The sequence below is a fragment of the Leptopilina heterotoma genome, unplaced genomic scaffold (genome assembly GCF_015476425.1).
Source record: "Leptopilina heterotoma isolate Lh14 unplaced genomic scaffold, ASM1547642v1 Lhet_73, whole genome shotgun sequence".
Lineage (NCBI taxonomy): Eukaryota > Metazoa > Arthropoda > Insecta > Hymenoptera > Figitidae > Leptopilina > Leptopilina heterotoma.
Window position 1 is genome coordinate 950,225 of NW_025111169.1, and position 27,924 is coordinate 978,148.

Genomic DNA, 27,924 nt, shown 5'->3' on the forward strand with positions numbered 1-27,924 from the left:
TTCATTAACATTTTTGATAATTCAATTATTTTGTAAATTTGCAATTAAAATTCTTCAAAAGTTGATTTTCAAAAATTCTAACAAATTAATTTTCATTTTTAAATTTAGGTTTAAAGATTTTTCATTAACATTTTTGATAATTCAATTATTTTGTAAATTTGCAATTAAAATTTTTCAAAAGTTTATTTTCAAAAATTCTAACAAATTAATTTTCATTTTTAAATTTAGGTTTAAAGATTTTTCATTAAAATTTTTGATAGGTACTTCAATTATTTTGAAAATTTGCAATTAAAATTCTTCAAAAGATGTTTTTCAAAAATTCTAACAAAATACTTGAAAAAAATCCATTATTTTCAATTAAATTTTACAAAATTTCAAATATTCAAAATCTTTTTAATTGTATATTTCAAAAATTTAAATAGAAAAATGATTCAAAAATATTTTTTGAAAGATTTGTTTATAGTTATTTTTTGCACTATAAAAATCAAAATGAATTACATTTAATACTAAAAACTTTGATATTTTCTTGCAATATTTTGGAAAAAAAATTGAAAAAGTCGTCATTTTTGAAAATAAGTCGAAAAAATCTCAATTTTCTAAATTTCCCTGACAAAATTTTTTTTTTTTTTTCCGACATTTTCCTGACTTTACTTTGTGGCCACCCTGACCTTTAATTTTTTTTACATTTCAAAAAATCAATATTTGAATAAAATGCGCTATTTTTACTAATTGTTAAAAATTTTGATCAACCTTAACATTTAAAAATACTATAAAGGCATAATGATTTGACAATTTTCTTTTTTTTTAGGGGTAAATATAATTGTAATTTTATTTACAATTCTAACTGTAAATGAAAAAAATTACCACAATCTATTATACAAACAGCAGATTATATTTTTCTCCAGTTTTTTAAAATTTCATTTGAGTAAACATAACCAGCATTGTTCAATTAATCTCGAATAATATATACTACTTCTAATAACACAACCTTATTTTTTTTTCGCTAAACGCTGCCTGATAAAATGAGACCCATCAAAAATGAAATATCTCTTCAACAAACAAAAAAAAATCTCCAAAGAAACAAAAATCAGTTTCCAAAAATGAGAAAAAACAATTTCATTTTTCAAAAAAGAGAAATAAATCTCTTTCTCTCATAATGACGACAATTGAATAAAAAAATGTTTCTTTAGTAAAAAAAATGCTTAAAAACAAAAAAAACAGACGCTTAATCATTTGTCGACATTAAGATTTCTTTAGAACAATGTTTTTTTTTTTCATTTTCATTTTATACAATTGAAGTCACTTAATTCTTATACACAAAAAGCGTAGACTTTATATTACATCCTGCTACTTCGACATTTTTTTTGTTTTTTTTTCTCATAAAGATGTATAAAAATGTAAATTGTCAGAAACATTAACTTTCCACTAACAATAAGATGTTCTAAATAAAAATTTTTGAATTAGTGTGTTTCAAAAAATCAGTACTTGTTAGAAACACAAAAATAATTATTATGAAGGTTTAAATCAGAACCTTTATTGTTAACTACAGCATTATCGCTTGTCCTTCGCTCAAAACTCTCTTTTAAACTCTCTTTCTTTTCCCATTTTTATGAAAGTATCAAAAATATCCTTTCTAGTTACTTTTGCTCCAGCAAACAACATAAACAATCATTGTCACGGTATTAAAAATCATTTGTTTTTTTTTTTCTTTAAAAAGCTAAAACTTATCTATATAGATAGAAACCCATCAATGTTCACTTTAGCTGGTTCTTCCATTAATCTTCCATTTCATCATCATCCCCCCTCTTTGAAAGAAACGACAAACATTAATCATAATGATAATCATCGCGGAGTTTAACGCAATATCGAGGTGTAAAACGTTAAACTAGTTTTTAAAATTTATAAATATCGTACAATTGAGTTTAAGCGATTGAACAGTAATAGTGCAACTATAGATACGTGTATTTTTTTTTAATAGCATTGTATTTTTTTTTTGTTAATCTTATGGCGATAGTTTCTTTCTTTTTTTTTGTTTTTTGTCTCTTTTGCTTAATATTACAGTAAAGGTCGAATTTTGGGTATTTTTTTTAGTTTTGTCTTTAAATGTTCGATTCACTTGAGTTTCGCTCAATCATACGATCACCATATACACAAATCACCATCACGGACTAGCGGCCACCTTGACTAGTTTTTTTTCATGTTTCTTTTTTACAATCTGCCATTTCATTTATTTCGGTTTCGGACCGACGCTAGCATCCTATGGGTCAGTAGTTGATTTCACAGTTATTCCAATTTCAAGTACAAATCAGTCACCAGGATGTTCGGGGCAACTGCGATTTACTTGAAACCATCTATCAATGCAACTGGAAAAGAGAAAAGAAAAATTAGTGAAATAAATTAAAAAAAAAAAAAAATGACTGAAAATTAGACGAAAGAAGATTAATTTAAATTGCAAATTTTCCTTTTTGGCAAAATAAATGGAAAAATTGAATAATTTTACAATTTTATGAGTTTATTAATTAATTAATTAATTAATATAAAATGAGTTTATCAATTAATTAATTAATTAATTAAACAACATAAAATAAGTTTATTAATTAATTAATTAATTAATTAAACAACATAAAATGAGTTTATTAATTAGATAACTTTTCAAAAAGAAAACACATGACAATTGTAATCGTTTCGATAACGTATTGTTAATCTCCTTGAAAGGTCATTGAAAGTAAACATTGACGCAATGAGGATATTTTATAAATAAAGTCTTTAAAAAATGTATATAAAAGTTTTTTTTAGAAATTTTGAAAAGTATTTTCATACACTTTTGTCAATTTGACAATTTTCGTTTTTTTTTCCCTATTTCTTAGTAAATTACTTCCCCCTCTCTGTCCCCTTCAAGATTAATTGAAAAATATACTTGAACCAGTGCTAATAATAATTCTGACAGTCTACTGATCTAAATTTAAAATGATCATAAAGATTAAGTCTGATTAGTCACTATTTTAAGAAAAGTTTAAAAAGGTAATTTTTTAGACAATTCTTTTTAAAGTCCACTTGAGGAATTTTTATAATTTTTCTAGAGATTGTATTTTTTTAGCTCTACTTTTGCAGTATATTTAAATAATTTTTTTTGTATTAATATAATTTTTAGGCCTTGGATCGATTTTAAGAGGAAAAAAGTCGGTTTAGTCGATTCAAAGTAGGAAAAAAGTCGTTTCTTTTATTCCATATTGTCCAAAAAATTTTCTTTGTATTTTCCTGATTTTTTCCCTGATTTCCAAAACAGTTTTGAATTTTTTTCCTTATTTTCTGAAAATAATAACTTCGATTCTAAGGTTTTTTAAAAAACAATTATTTCACAATTTTTTTCGAATTTTTTCTCCTTTTTCTTCAGAAACAGAATTATTTAAAAAAAATTGCAATAAAATTCTCTACAATATAAAATTTATTTCAATAAAATTTGAAGAAATTTACAATTGTTCAAGTATTTTGCAATTCACTTTTAGGAATTCAATTATTTTTCAAAAAATTTAATTAAAATTTTGAAAAACTTAATTTTTAAAAAATTTTTTGAAGCTAATTATTGAAAATTTTTAGAATTTTCCTTTTCTATTTTCAAACATTATAATAATGAATTCTTTCACAGAAGTTGAAATTTTTAAAGATTTCAATCTCAAACTTTCTGAAATTTCACTATTTCTAAAAAAAATAAAAAAGTAGTAAAAATTAAATTTTGTTAACTAAAATTATTCAACAGTTAAAAAATTTCTTTTTTTAATTACTGATAAATGTAATTAAACTTGTTTAACAAATTGAAATTTTCAAAAAAAAATTTATGTTGAAATCTTGTGAAATTGGATTATTTCTAAAAATTGCTGCTTTTTTTTCCAAAATTGAATCATTTTCTAGAATTTTCAACTAAAATTCGTCTGAAAATCAATTTTTTTAAAAATAATTTTGTAAAAGTTCTTTAATAGGTAATTCAATTACTCAAGAAAAAGAAAATCCACTTACAAAAAACGTTTAAAATTCAATTACTTTCAATTAAATTTGACGAAATTTCGATTATTTAGTAATTTTCATGTAAATATATTCAAATTTTCAATTAATAAAAAAAAAAAATTTGATTTTAAATTTTTCGTAAACTGAATTGTTCAGAATTTTGAAATTTAATTGCTCCTAAAAATTTCTATTACAACTGATATAAAATTTATACTATTTTTAATTTTAATTAAAATTCTGCTCTAAATGTATTATTTTTATTAATTTTTCGAAAATTGAATTATTTAAATACAAAAATTCAATTTATTTTACGAAAATTGCAACTGTAACTCTTTTTTTTATTTAGGGTTTTAACGTAAAAAAGGAATTTCAAAAGTAGGTAGTAAAAGTTTTTCAATAAATTCAAAAATTAACAAAAAAGTAGAATTTTTACAGCATTTCTAGAAATTTAATAATTTGCCAACACTTTGGTTCAAATTTTCTAATTTCTCTCATCTGAGGAAACTCTGTTATTGGCAAAACTCATAAAAATGTAAAAATAGTCAATTCAGAAGTAAGTTTTGAAAAATATTAGAAACCAAATTTTTTAAATTTATTTCAATGAATGATAATTTCATTTTTTTATGGCAAAAGTCTATTTTTATGCGCTAAAAGACTTGCAAAAAAATATGACACTTTAGAGGATAAAATTTGAATAGAGTTACTTTTCACACTCTGAAAATCAGAATAAGCATCATTTTATACCAAAAAAGTCGTATTTTGGTGCAATTTGTGCAAGAGAAGTCGAAATTGTAACGTTTTTTTGAAAATAAGTCGAAAAAAGTCGCTTTTTTTCTGAATAAGTGGCATTTTTTTCTTGAAATAGTCGAAAAAGTCTTGTTATCGAAAGCCTGTGATTTTTGTACGAATTAAGTATTCGTATTATTTTTTGTTTAGTGTTTTTTTTTGTGCTCAAAACAAAAAAGTGCCAATTTTATCGAAATACAAGTGGTATGAAAACAATAATGAGAAAATTACCTTTTTAAGCGATTGTGAATAATGATCTAACAAATGACACATTGATACAATATTTAAATAACATACTTTTTGTGATATATGCAAAGACAAGGCAAGCGGGCTATGACATCTCCAGGTTGAAGATCCTCAAGACAAATGACGCATTCACCTTTTTCATCTGCCAATATGTCCTCTGAAATATTGCAAAAATTTCGTTAGAAAAAGAAACATTTGAGAAAAGTTGAAAAATTGATAAAAAAAAAATAAAAAGGAAACTCACCGTTGTAACTAAGACGCGGTTTGGTCAGGCACATAACCAAATGACATTCAATGTCATCTGGCAGAATGAACTTGGAGCACACTGGACATTTTAAACCTTTAAAAAATAAATTAAAAATATCTCTCAAAATTCACCCAGTAATTGACAATTATTAAATCTATTAATTAAATAACAATACCATACAATACTCTTCTAATAGTGTGTGTTGGAACAACCTCAGTTTCCGTGTCGTTTAAGCATGAACTCACAATAATTCCCATAGTATTCCCCCGACCTAACCTAATCCACACCCGTCCCACGCATTATTCCCCAATAAATTCACGGAATTTACAATTCGAGCCATAATTTCGAAAAAAAAATTCCAAACAATAAATTTTTCCTATTTTTGCAATTTAAAATTTACACCCACTTCGTTCCTAGCCATCATCATCGATTGTATATTGTTACCAAGCCAACCATGCTGCTGACATACGTCAAAACAAACAAATAATAAAGAATAAACGCCCCCTATTAAACTCTCGGTAAAATAATGAACTATGCAATAAGAATACATACATATATAAAAAAGATAAAAAACGAACTAGAAAACGTGTATATGTAGTAAACCTAACCTATGTTTTCAGCTCTAGCAAGCTCCTATAGTTCTATTTTCTTCTCGAATTTTGAACTCCAATTCGTGGAAATATATACATAAAAATTCACGTCATCGAACAAACTTAATTTATGCGACATATACAAACATTTTTAAAGGGAAATATTTAGTCACGTGATTGAGACAATTATCAAGTAATGACGATGGCAAATTGTTTTAATAAAAATTTTATTTTCAGAGAAAAGACTTTCTACTGAATCAGAAATCAGGAAAAAGAATTCCAACTGCGTAAATAATAGTAAATAATAAAACTAAAGAATAAAACTTATGATGCAAATACGCAAATTAAATTAAACATTCCTATATGTATTTTCTTTGTTGCTCACCATTTAAAGACCAAATGTGCGAAGGCAAGCTGTGAGCAGCGTATACTCTGCCGCTTTCTTCGTCGATGTCATCAACATCAAGTTGAGGCAGACCTAGTGTTTGTCCAACACCTACTCCGACGGCCGATGCCAAGGTGCTAGATTCACCCGATGATAAATCCGGAACAGAACTCAATGAGCGAGCTCTTTGTCTGCTATCACCAGATACTCGTGATGTTTGCGATTGATTTCCCTGTTGATGCTGGAGTAGTCCAACACCACCAGGAAGAGAGCGTAAAATTGAAAAACCTTGCATTGCCGTTTCATTGGCCCCTGTGGAAGATTGGCCATTGCCCCCTGCAGACTGTGCAACAGTGCTAGCTTTTGCTCCCATTCCAATCACACACGATGAATAACTATACAATGAGAAATGACAGCTATTCTTTTCTCTCTTGTATATAAATCGATTGATTAATTAATTAATAAATATCAATTGTTATTCTAAATTGCGAAATTGCACACAAACACATACACAGGCAGCGTGGTAAAAAAAAATATTTTTGTCACTGCCTCTCTCTCGGTTTTTTAAACATAAAAACGAGAGTAAAGGAGATATACGTGTTCCAAAGTTCGTTGGTTAAACGAGAAAAACTTTTACAATACTTTGAAATTAAACTTAGGCCGGATTATCGTAAGCACACGCCACGACGAACAAGTCATTTTCACCAAAAACATAACAACAACTCATCGCGTAAAACATCCCCCGACATCTTGCGATAAGTTTTTCCTTTATGTTAGTAGTTGTTGCTTTTGGGTACCGGATTTGGATTTACACAGATTTACAAATGACGATACTCACACACACACATGTTTATATTCAGCTGATACCAAACGATGATTGGGTAGAATTTTCAACATTAAACTTAAAACACTGTCCTTGAAATAAATGAAAATTCATACGTACTTTGGAAAGGTCAGTTCACTCTGTCAACGAATGCAACATCTGAATTGAGAAAATTTTTGAAATTGTTTCAGTCAAATTTTTGCAACATGGAGAATTTGCCATGTTGCCATTATATTTTCTACCTTGTTGAAATATGAACGAAGCTTAAATCGCAAGTTGGGAAAATGGGAATGCAAAAGAAGGGAAAGTTGCACACAACTTTTACCTTTCTTGGACATTCTACTCTGTTCTTTATGTAGCAAATATAATTAAAGTATTTACATTAGGAATAATTTCATTGAAAGTATTTAATTAAATTTTTTTTCCAAATTTTAATTTGAATAGTATAATTTCCACTGTAAATGTAATTATAATTTTCACTTTAACTACCCACCTTTGGTAATTGCTAAAGCCTTATTCACATCATGAAAAATTGAACATGGAATAAAAAAATGAAACGCCAATCGGAATTCTTCTTGTCCAATTCCGTGTTTCGTGATTGGCTGACAGACTTTGGGGTTAATGGAAATAATTTTGTTTTCATGCGAGTGGTAACAATGGCCGTTGACAGTTCCATCTTTTGGTTCGCGGAATTTTTGTCAATTTTTGAAGATAAATTCTTCAGAAACGTTAAAATTAGTTAATGTGACAATTAATTATTATATTCGGCTTCAATGTAAGTAAAAAACACAGTCGTAAATATTGAAATTTTGCGAAATATTCTAATTTCAAAAAAGCCATCTGATTTGTCTATTGACATTTTTAACGCCATTTTTTATTTATATTGTCAACCGTCCTCATGGTCTGCAATAAAAAAATAATTTTTCATTGAGTAAAAATTAGGAAAATTGCCAGTTGTACAGTAACTTATTAACAGTTATATTTTTGTTACCATTTTATTTAAGATTCGTATGAAACGAATTTCATATTTTGATGACAATTTTACTGAATAAATCGTCCTGACATGTGAGTATTTTTTTCAAATTCAATTTTAATAGTGAAAATATTTTAGGAAGTAAAGTAAATAGCAATGTTTTTCTGTGAATTCAATTATTTTCAAAAGTAATCAAATTCTTTGCAAAAATTCAATAATATTGTGTACAAAAATTTGTAAAAATTCTCTTTAAAATTTCAATTATCTTTATAAATAAAAACATTCTTCTCCAAAATTCAATTATTTTCAAAAATTTTCCTGAATTCAATGATTTTTAATATCTATGATTTCTTAATAAAATTCTCCAAAAGTATTCAATTATTTAAAAAAAAAATAATCAAAATTTTACAAGAATTCAATTATTTATCAATTTTTTATAAACTTCTTCGCAATAATTCAATTATTTTCGTAAATAATAAAACTCACCACAGAATTTCAATTATTTCTAATACAATTTTCATTTAATAGAATTCCTCGAAAAATATAATTATTCTTAAAAATTTTATTAAAATTCCATCGTAGGAATACAATTATTTAAATATTTGTTGATAAAATTTTTTATGAGAATTAAATTCTTGTAGAATTTTCTATCAAAAATTGAATAAATTTTTTTTAAATTCTCAAAATTGCAATTATCTTTATAAAATAATAAAATTCTTCTCCAAAATTCAATTATTTTCAAAAATTTTACTAAAATTCTTGGCTTCATTTCAATTATTTTCATAAATTTTCCTGATTTCAATGATTTTTAATATCTACTACATATTTCAATAAAATTCTCCAAAAGAATTCAATTATTTAAAAAAAATTTTGATAAAATTCTACGCAAAACATTTAATAATTATTTTCAAAAATAACAAAAATTTCACAGGAATTCAATTGTTTACAAATTTTTTATAAACTTCTTCGCAATAATTCAATTATTTTCATGAATAATAATTTTTTTCACAGTATTTCAATTATTTTCAAAAATAATAAATTTCTTATTAGGAATTCAATTATTTTTGTGTGTCAATAATTGAATTCTCGTAAAATTTTCTAATAAAAACTGATTTAAAAATTAATTTTAGTTAAAATTTTAGATTTTAAGAATTTTAATAAAATTTTTGAAAATAATTACATTGTTTCAAGCAATTTATTTAAAATTGTATTAAAAATAATTTAAATCTTGCGAACAATTTTATTATTTATGAAAACAGTTGAATTTTTGCATCAAATTTTATTTTTTTTTTTTAAATAATTTTTGAAAATAATTCAACTATTACCTAGAATTATAATAAAATTTTTGAATTACATTTTTCCAGGAATTTATTTAAAATTCTATTTAAAAATATTTGAAATCCAGTAAAAATTTTAATATTTATGAAAATAATTGAATTCTTAAGACGAATTTTATTACATTTTTTTAAATAATTGAATTCATATAAAAAATTTTATTATTTATGAAAATAATTGAATTCTTGCATCATATTTTATTTCATTTTATAAAAATAATTGAATTTTTTTAAAGAAATATTATTAAAATTGTAGATTTTGAAAATATTTGAATTTTATTATTTATGAAAATAATTGAATTCTTGCAACGAATTTTATTATATTTTTTTAAATAATTGAATTCATGTACATAATTTTATTACTTGTAAAAATAATTAAATTTTTGCGAAGGATAAAAAAGGTTAAATTTCAAAAAGATTTGAATTTGAATTTTTTGAAAATCTTAATTTCCTTGGAAAAATAATAATGATGAAATATTTATTTAAAAATGAAGTTATTGATGTTTTCGAATAATTTTACAATTAAATTAAATAAATGTAGGAAAATATTTTTATGAGTATCTAATAATTTTTAGAGTGAATAAGGGGCCGTACACATAATACGTCACGCGATTTTTGACCATTTTTAACCCCTCCCTCCCCCTATGTCACACTTCGTCACAAACCTTGAACCCCTCCCTCCCCCTACGTCACGTCACACACGTAAATTTCACTTTAAATTTTATACATTAGACATTATATATTATAAAAAAAATTTAAAAAAATAAATAACTGATAATAACTGATTAATAACTGATTTAGAAGCAAAAAGTCAGTCACTAATTCAAATAGCAATATTTTTTTCTGACAATTAGTTAAAAATAACTGATGTTTCAATGCAATTTTTTTGGATTGATTCAATTAGTCACGTTTAACTACCTACATAGCACCGAAACTTTCCTAAAAATTTATTAAAAATTTACTCGCAAGCATCGAAATATTTAAATGCAAAGTTTAGTGAAAATTGTGTAAAGATTTAAATATCCCACTTCAATAAATGTTTAGCGCGAAACTTTCCTGAAAATTTAACTTAAATTTTCACGAAAGTATAGTCGCAAATGTAATTCAAATGTTCAGGAAACTTTCAAGCTATATTATTAAGAAAATTTGACGATAAACATTTATTGGAGTGAGAAATTTAAATCTTTACACAATTTTAACTAAACTTTGCAAGTAAATTTTTCGAAGTATGCAAGCAAATCTTTAATATACATATTTAGAAAAGTTTCAGTGTTTTGTGGATAATTTTTCAGTTATTTTTAACTGATTCAGAAGCAAAAAGTCTGTCACTGCTGATTGTCAGTTAAAACCATGATTTTTAACTGATTCAAATTAAGAGAATATATTATTTATCATATTATAAATAATATGCCAATAGATGTTAAACAGGTACATAAAATAGATATTAAATAGTTTAAAGCATTTTTAACTTGTTTTATTTAGAAAAAGTGGCATTGTCACATATTATTTCTTATAATCTTTGAATTTAAAAGATTGTGACGTAACACATGAGTTCACCCCCCCCTCCCCCATGTCACACTTAGTCACAATTCTCAGACCCCCTCCCTCCCCCTAGCTGCGTGACGTATTATGTGTACGGCCCCTAAGAATATTAATAATAATAATAAATAAATATTCTTTAGTGTCTTAGGGAAAAAGACATAAAATTTTGTTTGTAAATCGGGCAAAACAAAATAAATTTTTTTTTTAATTATGAAATGTAGGGAAAGGAAAGTAAAAAAAACAAGTTTTTTATTTGAAATGAATGTATTCCGATTCTACTGTATAATTTCAAAAAGTGAAATTGCAACTAAATCAGTACAACTGTAAGATTTGTTAGGCCAAAATTGATAACTCAAAATTGGATTAGTTTTGTTACCTTAATCATTAAATATATACAACTTATAAAGGAGTAAATATAATACAAATACATGTTTAACAGAATATAAAGTAAAAATAACATTAATACCACTGTAACATTTAAGTTAACATATAGCTCCCAAAACAGATCATTTTTTTTTAATACGGAAATATCTGTAGTAGTTGTAATAGTAGTAGTTCACATTTTTCAGTAAATTAATTTTATCATACCATTGACTCTTAAGTACTTCTGTAAAGAGTGAAATTGGTTATAACAGTTATTTTTCAAAAAATATACAACTGTTACACGTGATTTGTTTTCTTTGAGACTTTGTAAAAAATCGCACTTTTATTTTATGGTGTGAGGCTATAAGAATACTGCAAGACATTTATTCACTTTACGTCAATATGAATTTAGAGGATAATTAAAAAATCACCTCTCTTTTCTATAGAAAAAAAAACTTATCTGTATTCTTTTTCCATTCTTTCTATTAACTTGTTTGCAAATATTTTACAGTCAATTGAAAATTGATTAATTACAAAGAAACTCCAAGAATTCACATTTCATAAAATTTATGATTCAAAATTGAAAGTTCATTTTTTTCTATTTTTATTTTCGAATAAATAATTTTTTTTTCTTCAATTTATAATCAAATACTTTGCGAACAAGTTAATACAACAACACTGGTGTCGTTTTAATGATTCTTAAAGTAATTATAACAATTATTTTTTATTATACCCTTGGTTGTGTTAAAAAATATATGTATCATAGCTAGAAATATTCTTAGTTGAAAATTTCGCGAAATTAATGTTTTATGTACAATGTTGATTGATGAGAGAAAAACTCTTGAAAAAGTTATGAAACAAAAAAAAAAATAAAAAATATCGTCAATGTTTGTGCAATTATTAATTCCATCAATTTACTCTTGAGCACTATTTCATAACTTCGTTAAGTTGATTATTAAATTATTTCAATTTTTTCTTTCTAAAATTAATTTTTAAGGAACATAAGATTCTATTTCATGAAAATAGAAATTAGATTTTTTCTTTTTTTGAAAAAAAGTACCAAATAAAATTAAGCGATGACTTAAATATATAGACAAGATTATTAGTTATAATTTTTTAAACAATAATTTAAAAAACAATTCCTGTATTGAATTAACATTAGTTAAAAGGACAAAAAGTATTTTTCTTAAGTCATATACATATACGATTAAGAACAATTACACTTAACAGTAATAATGTTCCTATTCCATTAAATTTGGTACATAATATCCCACCGCAAGGTGTATTATAATTGATTTCAATCCAAAGTTAATTATAATTCTAGAAACTTGCTAAAAATTGCCGTTTCGGTCAAATTTTCTAAATTAAAAAAATCTACTAGAAAAAATTGTTAATTCCAATAAATAAAAATTCAAAAAAACTATTTTTAACAAGTTTGTCAAGTTCACAACGTTTACAATCATCGATTGATATCGAGAAAAATATTTGTCACACGTAAAATAGTACAATTTTTCTTTTTTAAATAATTACAAAAATTAATTCGAATTTAATTAATTAATTTGAAAAACAAAATTTTCAGGGGGAAAATTATAAAAATTTGCCTAGCAAAACATTTTTTCTCCTAATTCGTTGATTATAAACCTTGTCAACTTAACTTAATAATCAATAAGAATTTTAGGAAGAAAACTTAAAAAATGAAATTCAAAAAAGTAAAATTTATCGTCCTATAGAATAAATTTTATCTATTTCTCGAAAATTGATTAAATAATCCAAATTGGTTAAATAAATAGTAGGAACAAATTGATAAAAAAAAAATACAAATTGACTAAAAATTATACAATAAATCATGCATAAATATAAATTTAATCTATTGAATAGATTTTCAAAATATGTACAATTTTAATAAGTTAAGTTTTTTAATTAAAATTTTTTTTTTCAAAGCTTTTTTTTATAAATTTACACTTTTGAAATTAAATTTTTTGCGACTTTAAAATGTGTTAAATATACTTAAGTTTTGGAATTTTTGTGTTAATAAGAATGTCATTGAACGCAAGGAAAATTAATAAAATATACTGAATGTCAGCAAATAATTTTCATACATTTAAACTGAATTCAATGCAAACATTGAATGTGTATAAAAGTTCAATTTAATTTAAAATTAAACTAAATTTTCAATTTAATCAATTTTTTATTAATTGAATTTTTTATTTATTCAAGTTTATTTTGTGAATTAAATTATTTAACTATTAAATTAGAATTTTGTCAACTAAAATAAACTTTTTTTCTAATGGGTGCGCAACAAATTTTGTTAAATTACATTTTTATTTAGCAATTTATGTCCTCAAATTCTTCAAATTTCTAAACAAACTCAAATTTTATTTTGACATTAAATTCAAATTTTTATTGCAATATTGCGTTACGTAATAAAAAGAAAAACTATAAAATTTCGAATTATGTATTTAATTTTATCTTTGCTTTTATATTAAAGTCCGAAATTTTCAAAAATATTTAAAAATTCTGAAAATATCGGTCAAAAATTTTCGATCATTAGAACGAAATACTTTTTTTTACAATAAATATTTTCAAAATTTATTTGAATTAATAATTGATTGTTATTAACAGTAATAAAGTATACTGTATAGTAAATATACATTATAAATAATTCAATTAAACATTGTATAATAATATACATAAATAAATATTAAAAGTATAAAATTTAAATTATCAATTATAATAAAATTATAATTTTCCACTTATTTATATAATCGATTGTAAAAAAATCTTTCAATTCCATTTTTCAATATAAGAATGAATATTTTCTTATAATTTAATTACTTTCTTATACTTCAATTTCAAATTTTATTAGATCTCTAAATTTAGCGTCGACGCTAAGCGTTAAACAAATTTTTTTTTGACAAGATCAAAAAAATTAACCAATTTTCTTCAAAGACTTTGAACTCAAATCGCTCTCTAAATTTTAATTAGTAAAAATGTTTATTAATTTGAATTATTGACTGACTTTTTGCTTTTGAATTAGTAAAATTACTAATAAATTAGTAGAAATTACACTTTTTTTGTAAAATTACTAATAAATTAGTAGAAATTACACTTTTTTTGTAAAATTACTAATAAATTAGTAGAAATTACTGTTTGTTAGTAAAATTACTAATAAATTAGTAGAAATTGCTATTTATTACTAATAAATTAATAGAAAAATTATTATTTATTCGTGAAATTGACTTTTCGCTTTTGGATTAATAAATTTTATTAATAAATTAGTAGAAATTACTATTTATTATCAAAATTTTAATTCCAAATACTAAACAATTTTACTAATTCAAATTTAGAAAGAAATTATAATTAGAGACTGACTTTTTGTTTCTGAAATATTAAATTTTACTAATTAGTGGAAATTACTATTTATTTTAGTAAAATTTACTAATTTAAAAGCAAAAAGTCAGTTCAAATTAATAAACATTGTTACTCATTCAAATTTAGAGAGCTGTAAATTAAAAATTTTACAACTCCACCTGAATGAAAATAGTAAAATTAATGGCATTTTCATCACTAAAAATCCGAAAAAAATCATTTTTGTCGCCGAGCGTCGTCGCCAATCTTCGAGACATATTTTCCATTTTTAGAAAAGTGATTTTCCTTTGTGCGAATTTTTGAAATAAAGAAATTTTTCAACCTAATATAATTGATAAATAACAAGAGCCAAAAATTGTCGAGATGACAAAAAAAAATTGCAAAAATAACAAAAAATTGTATAACTTACAAAAAAAAATTGCAGAAAAATTACCTTTGGATTGAAATCAATATTCTGATTCACATAAATAGAATCGTTTCATTTTCAAAAAAGAAAAGGAGAAACATTCCAAATAAATTCAAACCCCTCTGGTGTTTATGCGGTCTAAATAGAAAATATTGGGAACAATTGATAAAAAGTTTGATCAGTCAGTTACCTCAACATTTGTTTTCGGTAAAATATCCTTAACACACTTGCTTGATATTATTTCCTTCGTCTCCTTTGTCTGCGCCTTTTTATCCGTCTGATCTTCATTTTGCATTGACGTCAAACTCTTCAGTAAATTCCCCAAATGTTTCGCCGCAATTGGATTATTCGCCCATTCATTAGATGGAAAAGCAGCCAGCAATCTTTTTTGGAAGACCTCCGATGTCATCTGATTGACATCAACTTTGATATTCTCAATTTTTTTCTCCTTCGACTCAACGGCAGCAGGAACATCATCAATTTTCTTCGGAATACTCGTTGTTTCTTTCTCCGCTTCTGCTTTGAGAGTAGTTTTCGTCTCTTCTTTCTGTTGTTCGCCAATTGGTGCACTAGGAGCGCTATTCGAATTTTCGTTCACAATCGAACTGGAATCGGGACTCTCGGGTGATTTTGTGCTCGTCACTTCGGAGGTTTTGTTACAGTTTGAAGATGAGAAGACTTCATCGGTGGAGGAGTGGGAGAGTTTATTAATACTGGAGATTGGGTTGAGTGGCGGTGGTGGCGAGGGCGAGACTGTTGAGGTCACTCTGGGACTGGCGGCTTCTTGTAGATTCGAATCAATACTATTTGATGCACTGGCCTCTTGATTCGGTTGTAGACTAGAACTAGATTGACTTAATTTTTCGCCGGGCCTCTCGAGGTCTTTGATAGCCTTGGTATCCTTGCCCTCCTTGCTGTCTTTACCATCCTTGGTATCCTTGCCGTCTTTGCCATCCTTACCATCCTTGCCATCCTTAACATTCTTAACAATCTTGGCGATGGTTGCCGAAGATTTTTCCGTTTCGGTATTATTCTGATTCGACAATTCCTCTCTGTTAATGGTATTGTTTTTCTTCAGTTCTGTTTGTGGATTCATGACCGGAGTGAAGGTGAGTTGTCGAAGATGGGACGACTGCTTAACTATAGGAACTGCGAGAGAGGCGAAGGAAGACCTGGCGGGTTTTAGGGGAGCGCATTGAGCGGCTAGGTGACTTTTACTCGGACCGGTGGAGGTTGTACTTTCTGGTTGTGGAAGTCGGAGGCGATTGTCCATTTGGAATTGTTGGAGGTTCGGGGCTTGGCTGAGGGCGTAGAGACTCTGTAGACTGGGGAATACGGAGGAGATGTTGTTGCGACCGCTGTTGTGGGGCGACGATGGGAAGCAGGGTGCGTAGACTGGTCCACGGGATGGCGGTGTTTGGGGGTAGTCGGCGACCCGATGGACTGCGGGTGTTAGGGAACCAGGAGGTGCTCGGTAGTATTTTTGTCCTCCGGTTAAAGTGACCACTTGACTAGACGCCGGGAGAGCTGCCGGGGAATTGTCTCTTGATGATTTGCTTTTGAATTTCGAGACTGGTTGGGGAATTCGCAGAGGGTGGATGTCGAGTTTTCTGGTGCCGCTCAGGTCGAGAATGTCGTCCTTCTTTCGCTTCACTGGCTGGGTTCGTTCTAGGGCGGGTTTCACTTTTGGTCGACTCGAGGCGACGGGCATTCGGATTTGTCCTGTCTTGAGGGCCTTTAGGACACGTGGGTCGACGGAGCGATCGTTCAGGGTAATACTGGGATTAACCTTGCCGGGGAGAATTTGATTGTCCTTGTTGAGATTGACGGCATCTGCGGATGATGTGGTGTTGTAGTTGGGTGACTTCGGGGCGGTTAGTGTGATACTTAGACTAGCGGGAATGTTCAAACCACAACCGTCCAGGAGATTTCTGGTATTGTCCGAAATTGTTGGTTTCGGTATTGCTGCATTGGTTACTGGACAGCTAATTCCACTCAGGGGGGTGGATTCTTTCACTTTTTTTGCTGGTGTCGGGTTTTCTTGTTTTTTGGCAATTTTCACGGGTGTGGGCGGCTTCTTTCGAATTTGTCCCTGTAGATGCGGTCGTTTGCGACCCATTTCGAAAATCGGTAGACCTGGGGGACACTTTCGCTTGACAGCACCGGCTGGAAGAGTTGGGGGTTCACTGGGGAATGCGTAGACGTCGATTTTTGAATCCTCACTAGTATTCAAATCCTTGACAATTCCGTTGAGAAACCGTTTCGACGTTTCGGTTTTCATGGAGAAATTGGCGATTTTTTCGGGTGTCTTATTCTTTGTCGAATAAATTGTATTACGTTCGGCATTGTTGTTTTTCTTTTCGGATTTATCTTGCTTTTCGGGGCTCTGCAATGCTGTGTTGACTGTTATTTTCCAATTAGCAGTTTTATTAGCGTCCTGGTTAATGGTTTTGTCGTCCTTTATCGGATCGTTCCAAGGTTGCTTGGCGGTGAGACGAAAAGCGTGCAGGAATTCCTTCTTATCAGATTGTTCCGCAATTTTTTTATTCACATCATTTTCCTCATTATCCTTCACATTGTTCTCTACTTTGTCGACGAAAGTAACTTTACGCTTGTGCTTCTCCTGCTTCTCGGCCAATTCCTTCTGTCGATTCTTCTCGTGGGATTTCAGGAGTTTCTCAGTCTGGCCATTTCTCATTAGAACGTTGCTGACAATTTTTGGTTTTGATGAGGATAAGCCTCCGGGTGCGCACTGTTTTAATGTTATTTTCACTCCGTTCGAATTGGGACTGTCGCCGATGCTAACGACACTGAATTCTGGACTTGCAGTTTTCTTTTCACTTGAATTACGTGGGGTTTCACGTGATTCGGGGGAAGTTTGACTGTTTGTTGTTCTTAGAACCTCGTAGCGACCGTCGGAATTTTTCAATATCTTGATGGGACTTTTAATTTGTTTCGTTTCATCGTCAACTGGTGATTGATTCACTTTGACCGCTTTGGCACTTTCTTTCGCGACAGGTGTGTGAGGTTTCTTATCTACCTTGACACTGGCATTAGGGTTTGTTGAAGGGGGAACTGTTAACGGAGTCTTGACATCGTTTTTCTTTGCTGCTTTCTGCACTTTAGAGGAGTCTTCTTTTTCCACTTGTACTTGATCGTCACTTTCAGTTTTGTTATTTCCATTTTCAACTGCTGATAAACTTGCTCCAACGCCAGGAGTTGACGGCCTGTCATTCACCGGTGCTTCCAATCGTTGCTCTTCTTGCGTTATCCGGTAGAAAAATCTCAACGGAGCATTCTGTAAACAAATGGTTTCAAATTAAAAATAAGCCACGAGTCTTGCCAGTTGCACCAAGAAATTGTAGGTTATGTTTAAAAAAGCGTAAAATCACTGGAAAGTTTGGCATAAATAAAGGGTTTTGGGAAGGGTTTCTCTAGATACTTACTCGTTTCCAAGCATAAATGTAGGCAACGTCCATTAGAGTCCAATGTTCGGGAAGTGGTGCACGTCTGTGGCAAATCTCAATGCAATATCGAGTAACGTCGACACTGTACTTCAGAGCCAAAAATTTCTTGAGATGTGCGATTGTCACTAGAGCTGGACATTGCAAATACCTTCGACTACAATCATGAGTACTTGCCACGTCACTTTTATTATTTGACTGGGTATTATTTGTGTTTGGCTGTATTGTGTCCGCATCATTGGTACTCAAACTTAATGCTGTAGGATCTGCACCAGGAGGAAGGTATTCCAAACTCAAACTTATTGCATCCTCCGGTGCAAAAATCAGTCTTCCACTCACGTCTTCGCCTCGTTGCTCTGGTGTCACAGAATCCGCTATTAAAAATTATTAAGTATTAAAATTGATCGTCACGTGACCATATAACCACAAATATTGTATCCTCAGAAGTTTTAGTTTGGTTAGGAGTTTTTTTTAAGGTTTTCGATTTTAAAAATCACAAAGTGACTTACCATGTTCTGGATGTTTCTTATAAAATTCTCTCCTCTTTCTCATTTCTTTGTGATAAAGTCCTGGTACCAGTTTGTATACAATATCTTGTAAAGCTTTGTCAGCCCTGCAATAAATAATTTGATTTAGAGAAGAAAATTTACAGATACTTTTCGAAAAAGTTCTATTAAAGTTCTACTCACTTAATGTTGGGTTTTGCTTTATTTAATAAATGCAAACAGGAGGGACATTGTGCTTGTGATCGAAGATGCTTTAGAATGCAACTTCGGCAAACTGCAAAGAAAGGTTAAGTTAGTACACAAACAAAGTATACGGCATGAAATCAACAAGTTTTTTTTAAAACCATTGTTATACTTACAAGAATGTAAACACTCGACTACAGTTGTTGCATCTATTAAATATCCTCGACAAAGCGGACAAATCAGATAGGGATTCACTTCCCTGAGATATGTTCTCTTACTCATTCCCGTCATTTTGGCCGTTAATTTTTGTCTCATAAGACAAATCTGAAAAGAGGTGGTAAAAATTAAATTTGCAAATTTGTATCGAACTGTGAAGATGAAGCAAAAATCCCGCATGTAAATTGATTGACATGGAAATAATTCTTTTTCTCGAAATTAGTGGGTCGATAAAGTAGAAAGTTGTAGAAAAAAATGTAACTTGAACTACTTCTGGCTTTTTTTTCCATAACTCCTTTTTAAGTTATTTATAATTCATAATTGCAAAATCACTCTCATTCGTGGAACAATCACAAATACATATATGTATTTTTAAATGTTCCACTTTTCGCAGTGTCGATAAGTCACACTGTCTTTTATTAAGAAAAACAGCAAGTGGCACTGAATATATTTTTACCTTATTCGAACAAATTTAAACTTTGACATTATAGACTTATGTAATGGTGATGGTAATGTATTATTCAAATTTTCCTTCTGGAAAGATATTATGAAAATTGAAAAGACAATATTAAACTGAAAAGGCAATGTAAAACGGAAAAATAATATGAAACTGTAAAGACAATATGAATACTGAAAAGACAATAAAATTTCAGTGTTACAATCGATATGAACCATTACATTTTTACGTAAGGAACAATATATTTTGCCAGTTTAGAGAAATTCTGTAATTTCTACTTAAGAATTCACTTTTCTTGATTACGTTATAAGAAACGAAATAATTTAGAAATGTTTATTATTTGAACACCTGAAGATAATAAAAAAATATTCTTAAAACGGAGAAGGAAACCTGCATCCGCGTCTCATAATCATTTCCGTTTTTGAAGGGCTCACCCTACCTTTCATGGATTATAGCATGTGGTAGTTTTCACCACTGATGCAACGATGTGTTACAATTCAACTTACTTCCGCATGTTGAGTTGCCTTTTGTACCACATTAGAGAGTATTTTTCACTGCTAAAAACAACTGTAAAAAATCCCATTTTATATTCCATAAAATATTGAAAAATACAGTTTCGATTCTTGGAAAAAAAGTATATCCTAAAGTGTTATGACAATCGGACGGCAACGGTGGGGAGAAATCTAGTTTCAGTGGTAACAATGTAACTCCAAGAACTTTCCATGAGAAATATTTAAGAGACTATCGGTTAAGACACCCGGCTTTTTTCACACACCCCTCAACGAATTTAGAATCATTTTCCTATCCGAGAATCGCGCACACTTGCACACATAGACACACGCAACACACATGTATCAAGCGATACGTCCCCCTAGATATACACAGAGTGCATGTAACAGAGACATGTACAACTCACCTATGTGAAGGCGGGTTAGCCTCTGTACGCATGAGCCTACGTACGGAGGCCTAATGTTATTCCCTCTGGCAGTAGAGCATTTTACTCTCGGCTTTATCTCAGCCGGCTCTCTATACCTCTGTTGCAAGTACAAAACTGCTATAGGATAGTCACCGAACACTATATTACAGTCTCGACAGACTGATCCTCTTTGTGTGCGCCGACCTCGCTCCAGACATCGACATAGCCGGGCGGCCTGTAGAACGCCTCTTGCCTTGGCCAGCAAGTCGCAAATTTACCCGATTGTCGACTTTTTCCCCCCCTCGTTACAAGATATCTAGATGCTAGTTCCCCGTTTCAGCACTCACTCATTTCACCACACTCACAATGCACTGTAACTTTAATTCCAAATCCAAATAGTGTAGAAAATATGAAAAATAGTACGTAGCACTAATTAAAATAGTGATGTAATTAAGAAATCCTCTTGTATATAAGTGCTCAGGGCACAGAGAGAAACGAAGCGAGACTGATGGCGCCGAATTGAAGAGCGGCGGTATTCCGTTGTACTAGAAAAGAGCCTAAGCGTCTTTTAAAGTGCAGTGAAAACACACGTTATAAACCCCACTCGACGAGGAGTAAAGCTGAACTGAACTGAAACCGAACTCCAAATGGAACGACCCTCCCTCCCATATGCCTCCCCTCTTGCCCCTTCTTGCCCCTTCTCACAGTACTTGTATTGCTCTCTCTGGCTGTACTTTTCTCTTCTCTCCCCCCTCCCTCTACCCCACCTCTTTTCTGCAATCTTCCCCTATGTCATTTCCCCTACTCTTCTTGGCAACATCCCTCTTGTCCCCCCAATACACCCCTGTAACGTACAAACGTTTCGAACGAACGAACGAACTTTTACCCCACTTCATTTCTATATATCTTTTTCCCTGATCCCTTACTTCCCTTCATCGATGGTGTTCACAACACACTATTTTGCCTCACTTTCTCTCGGTCTCTTCTCCTATATATCTAAACTCCACTGTAAAGTGTAAAAGCATAGCACACACAAAGTTACAAAGGCAGAGAATCGCGATTTCTCCTTGCGCCTGCAGTGCGAGACAAATGTTTCTAGTTTTTTTTTTGGTCAGTATGGGTTTTAAATTGATAAATTTTGGTTGTATTTTGATGAAATTATGCGTTAAAGTAATTGATGTTTAATTAGGAGGATTTTTATTGGGTAGCAGATAGTAATTAACTTTTGGCTATCGCAATTGGGTGAAATTTCACTCGTCACTGTGGAAATTGATTGCTAATTAATTGAATTTAGATAGAAAATTACTGTAAGAGCAAAGTCTTGAAACACTTACGGCATAAAGATGGTTTTGTTTTAAATTCAACTCGTTTTTTGGGTTTAAAGTTAAAGTAATGCAACTTTAGGTCTAAAAATTAGTTTCCTAATCTAAAATTAAGCCAATATTAATGTAAGTCTGTTTTAACAAAATTTGGAAAGCAAATAAGTGTAAATTGCTGATTGGTAAGCAATGCACGGATAAAAGAAGTTAAGTTTTAGTTCATTGTTAGCTTCTTTATAGTCAATTCCAATTGTTACTGTATATGGATAGCAATTATTGTAGCTAATGCAGTTAATAATTGCATTTCACAGCAAATTTATCCGATAATTATTAGCTAATAATGCTGACACTGTTCACTGAGAAGTATCAAATTGCAACGAATTGATACCAAAAATGTGGATCAAAACAAAAATTAATCTAAATTTTTGGCAACAATCTGACCCACTATTTAGTATGAATTTGATACTTTCAAGAAAACTGTGAATTATTAGCTGCAATAATTAAAAAAAATAGTTATATATTGCTGGATATGTTAATGCCATTATACAGTTCAGTTATTTTAGCCATACGGATGTTAATTCATTCATGCGCATAGTAAATGCAAAGTTAACATTAACCGCAACATTAAATTCACAACTCAAAGATATTTAATTCTCAACCAGATGTTTTTAGTTGCTTTGGAAAGAATTTCTTTTAGTATAAAGAAAGTATGCAATCATAAGATGTTATAAGAAAATGTTTAGCGATAAGTTGTTTGTGAATCGTAACACAGTTTTTGTAAGGGTAGGGGAGAGTGGGGCAAAATGGGGTACCTTTTTGAAATTGGCTGTTTACAGAGAACCAAACGAATAAATCGATTCAGCTAAACTTCAGAATTCTTCTTTGTACACTTAGCTTTGAGGAAATTATGATAATAGCGGAGAAAAAAATTTTTGAAAGAACTTATATCGTATTTTCTGAGAAAGTGCTAAAATCCCATTTTGCACCACCCGTGGGGCAAAATGGGGTGTCATCAAATAACTATACAAAACATTGAATATTTTTTCAAAATTCATTAAATTCTTGTTGTATGAGATTATAAATACAAACACAAAGTAGGATTCTTCATTATTATGAAAAAACAAGTAATATTTATTAGAATTTAACAAAAAAACATGGATATTGCAAAATATCGATATACCGATAATGAAACATCGATAGTATAAATGCCTCGAAGCAATAATATCGATTCTTCTGCTGGAAACCTTTAAATATGCATAATATAATGTTTTTAAATAGTTTTAATGAAACGGCGTAGCTTCCGGCATGCCCCACACTTAGGTACCCCATTCTGCCCCACACTGCATATTAAAACAAAATGCAATGTTTACAAGTTATTGTAAACAATTAAACAATCTATTTTATTGGAAATTACTCTAGAATAAGTACTGAAAAAGATCCCACACTTGCCAAATTAAATGCATTATCCCAAAAAGTTTGGTAAGCACTTTAATTTTGAAAAAAATTCATATTTTTTTTGCTTAAAACTTAAAAGTTGTATAACTTTCAAAAAAAAATTTTCTTTGGAGTGTCTTCATAATTAATAACAGTTTCTTATCAACATTAATGATATATGTCGAGGAAAAAAAAATTAAAAGTACCTATCATGGAAAAACAGAGGTACCCCATTTGACCCGCCTACCCCATTTTGCCCCACTCTCCCCTATCAAATTGAGGACAAAAGATTTATCAAAATTTTAATACGTTTTTTGTCTAAATGTGATATTAGAACATCTATAAAGATGCGTCAAAAATATGTAAGTTACACTAAAAACTAAGGTATATAAAGTTCTTTACGTATGTGTCCATATTAGTTAACCTCAAAGTTCCTTTCCTGAAAAATATGCTAAAAATATGTGTAAAGCGCATTAGATATACTTTTTAATATCTTAAATTATAAGATATTTCTTTTAGGATTGATGTTTTAGCCACGCTTATACAATTACGATAAAAATTTATAAAAATATATTTCATATGATGATCAGGCAAATGGCAGGGTTGCCACGTAACCTGGAAATGTCAGGGAATTTTTATCGAAAGTCTGGAAAATTCTTGTTTTCTAAAGTTATTGTGTTTATTCTTGAAATCTAATTTCTTAAATATTTCAAAATAAATTCAATTTTAAAAGAATTGCGTTTACAATTTTCATAAGTATAGATAAACTTCCGAAGATTTTGATTTAAAATTTTGTAAAATTACAATTTTAAATGAATTTAATTAGAAATTTTAAAAAACTAAGATTAAAAAAAAATTTTGTTAACTAAAATTCTTCTGAAATTAGTTAAATTTTTAATATATATTTAATTAATTATTAAAAATAATGGATTTATAGAACAATTTTAGTTAAAAACACTAAAGCAAATTGAATTTTGAAGCAATTACAAAATTATTGCAGAAATTCAAGTATTTTCAAAAGTTGTAAAATTCTTCTCAGAAATTCAATTATTTACAAATTATTTAATGGAATTTCTCGACAGATGTAATTATTCTTAAAAAATTTTATTATTAATTTATCAAAGAAATTCAATTATTTTAAAAACCTTTGCTACAATTTATTTATTAGAATTTCAGTATTATTTTCAATACATTTTTAATTCAATTTCTTTAAATAATTAAAATTATTTTCAAAAATTTATTCGGAGATTTGAGTTTTCGAGGTTCTGATGAGCAGTCGGGGAGTTGAGTTTTCGAGGTTTTGAGCATTCGGGGATTTGAGTTTTCGAGGTTCTGAAAACCATTATTTCTTCAACAATTTATGGCCATATTGCATAATAATATATAACCACGAATATTGAGGGAATGGTTTATATGCGCGCCTAACAGTATATTCCAGTCCACATTTTATTGAACTATATCTCTCTTTTGGTGCGCGCCTTGTGCAACTGACAACTCAAATGTCTAATATCAAAACTCGTCAAATCGATTGGTTATGTGGGAAACAAGTTCTGCAGTGCCCGAGTGAGGAAAAGCTCATAATCGTAAAAAAAACCTGAGCTCATAATAACCCCCGCACACGATACGTATATTTTAGGGGGGCTGTAACATGAACCTCATATGGGTGGCGCCACTTTTTATATATCATTATTTTATTAACATTGGTTCTTAGAGTGTTGTGTATAGATATTTTTCTAATAATATTATCCGGATATTCGGACGTGTTACAGATGTTTGTTGAGAGACTTCATTATGAATAATCTAAGAAAATATCGAAATTTTCATTTCACCCTTAAGATGAAAAATCAAAAGGTTTTGAATTTTTCCGCCCCCTCCATTTTAAAACAGAAACAACCTTTGCAATATAGACCGTTAAAGTGCTTATCTCATTTCGATTCTTACAAATAATTTTAACAAAAATCACTTTTCAATGTTTTCCCCGATTTTATTTTGGTGGAACCAGAGCTTAAAAAATAAATTTAAGCTCAAATAGTTATTGATTAATTTATTTTAAATTTTTAATACTAATTGATGAGATTTATAAGGAAAAAATTTAATTAAACAAAATTCTTTTCTTAAAAAGTAATTTTGACAAAAGTGACCACATTCTGAAGAATCGCCCATATGTGACCGCGTCTGAGAAAAGGGACTTTATGACCAAAATATTTTTCTAACCCGGAACTAATTGCATTTCACTTCAAGGACCTTAAAGTGTAAAAACCGCCTAAATCTAAAACTCGATTTTTTGGTCAGGAGGTCCCTTTTCTCAGACGCGGTCACATATGCAAAAATCAAAATTCCAAGTTTTTCAGGCCACTTTGAGCCTCATATACTGCTTGATTTCTTAATTTCCGAGAGCATTTTAGAATAAGATTAAGATAATATTATAATTCTTAGCTAATTAGTTAAATCTTAGCTATAGACTATATAACTAAAAGATGTTTGCCCATTATAGGCCAAACAAATGAATTTAAACATCCCTTAGTTATAGTTTTTAATAAAATATTGAATTAAAAACTATATAACTATATATTCATAAATAAGGATTCGCACAGAAAACTGAGATAACCTAATAATGTGCCGCTTAATTGGACACTTGACAAAAATGAATCTCTCTCATTATTGGTGACACAGCAAGTTCTATATATTATATGCGGTATTTAGCATATAGCTTCAATTTGATATGCGTAACGAATGAGTCCACGATTTTTCTGTTTATCTTCATGTACTTCAAGCATCATTTTCAAACCATTTACAGTTATAAATCGTTTGAGTATTTCAGTCGCACATGTAAATGTATATACTATCAGAAGACAATATTAATTCGTGAATCGCTCCTCACATATACGCATATATGGGGAAATCTTGCACGAAATGGGGACTTTTTGTTGTAAAATTTTTTTTTTTTCAAATTAGTGGCACATTTCTTTATCATAAATTGTTATTTTTCGACCAAATAGAAGTATATTTTAACCGGCGTAATTCATATTTTTTTAATTGCTATACTTTATTTAAACTATATTTTTCATATTTTTGGTTATATGAGTGCAGGTAAAACGTATGTACTTATCCTCAAGAATTTATAATATTCTATACAACCTTTCAAAAAACTAACATGTATATAGAAATGTGGATTAACAATATGGAAGCTTTTTGTGGCACACATATATTAGTACCAAATTTGTCCCCATTTCGTGAGGTTTCCTTACATCACAGTAAAAAAAAGACTTATTTTAAGGCAGAAAGGTAGTCTTAATTTAAGATATATAAAGTATATATTATAGGGACATATAACTGCAGTGCCCTGTCCGTATGGTTCCATTCCATTTTAACTATAATCTTTCTCGGTTACTCCTTTAATAGGAGAACGATGATCATAATGATGATAATCCACTTTGACAGAATATAGAGGGAGGAGAATATAATGGGGGGTGCTTGTGCGATTATCCCCCCTATACCCCTGTTTATATTCTACTGGATATGAAGCTTTGCGAGCACCGAAGTTGAAAAAGTCCGGGACAACTCATCTTTTCAATCCGAATCAGTGAAATTTTCATACTGAATACCAAACAGTAATTAACTTTTCGATATCTACACCGAAATAAAATTATATTCTTGTTTTGAGAGGGAAATTCCTCTTTAATAAATAATTTATAGTAATAAATAATAATAAATTAATTTTATAATAATAAATTTTTATAAAATCTTCTTTAATTTTATACTTTAATTAAGAATATTACTCTTCGTGGAAGAGCGCGTATTTCCTCTTCTTTTAAGAGGAAGAATCTAAAGTATAGAGAATAATTATCTTAAAACCAGTTCTCGCCTGTTTTGGACCTCTAAAAAACGTTATTGTTTAAAACAGATCCTGGAGCAGGTCATTTTATAATAAAAAAATTTGTTTAATATATTTTTTAGTGCTTTTTGAGATATATAATAAAGCACTGAAGACGAAAATTTAATTGCTTTTAATATACTCTTTGAAAAAATTCCCAAATTTGACCTTTCTTTTTATACGCGCATGGTGGCCTTACCCTTCATAAAGTACACTATAGAAGAAAAAACAAAAACGACTAATAATAAATTAAAGTAGAAAAGGACACTTTTGAGCAGACACATTGCGACTTGATATATAGAGTTAAACTTTTTGGGCAACAACTGTTGCGAAGCTCATAACATTATTTAATGCTATAAGAAACTTGACGCCACCTGTAAGATTCATTCGCCAAAACAATACTATGAAAATGATTCTTTTTACAAAACTTTTTAGCATTTAAAATATTTACTTTGCTCTCTAAATCTGAAACAATAGGCATACCACTAA

The 27,924-nt window shown here is 29.2% G+C and overlaps 2 protein-coding genes across 4 annotated transcripts in view; both read right to left on the minus strand.

Annotated features, from left to right (window-relative positions):
• Positions 1-869: 869 nt before the first annotated feature.
• Positions 870-7,238, minus strand: LOC122510757 (E3 ubiquitin-protein ligase ZNRF2). The gene is made up of 4 exons (XM_043625633.1): positions 6,257-7,238; positions 5,279-5,374; positions 5,086-5,191; positions 870-2,363 (listed from the first exon to the last, which is right to left on the minus strand). Exons 1-4 carry the CDS (start codon positions 6,627-6,629, stop codon positions 2,306-2,308), a joined length of 633 nt encoding a protein of 210 aa, XP_043481568.1. The 5' UTR covers positions 6,630-7,238; the 3' UTR covers positions 870-2,305.
• Positions 7,239-14,733: 7,495 nt separating this feature from the next.
• LOC122510659 (polycomb group protein Psc-like) overlaps positions 14,734-27,924 on the minus strand; it is a 92,294-nt gene continuing 79,103 nt past the window's right edge. The window contains exons 1-6 of one of the 3 annotated variants that reach the window (XM_043625449.1): positions 20,809-21,462; positions 19,396-19,543; positions 19,220-19,310; positions 19,040-19,143; positions 18,513-18,904; positions 14,734-18,364 (exon numbers count right to left, since the gene is read on the minus strand). In XM_043625449.1, coding sequence (XP_043481384.1) covers positions 15,245-18,364; positions 18,513-18,904; positions 19,040-19,143; positions 19,220-19,310; positions 19,396-19,534 — 3,846 coding nt within the window. In that variant the 5' untranslated portion in view covers positions 19,535-19,543; positions 20,809-21,462 and the 3' untranslated portion in view covers positions 14,734-15,244. Of the gene's footprint in view, positions 18,365-18,512; positions 18,905-19,039; positions 19,144-19,219; positions 19,311-19,395; positions 19,544-20,398; positions 20,776-20,808; positions 21,463-27,924 lie in introns of those variants that run through there. The other 2 variants (XM_043625453.1, XM_043625452.1) reach the window with 2 other exon arrangements.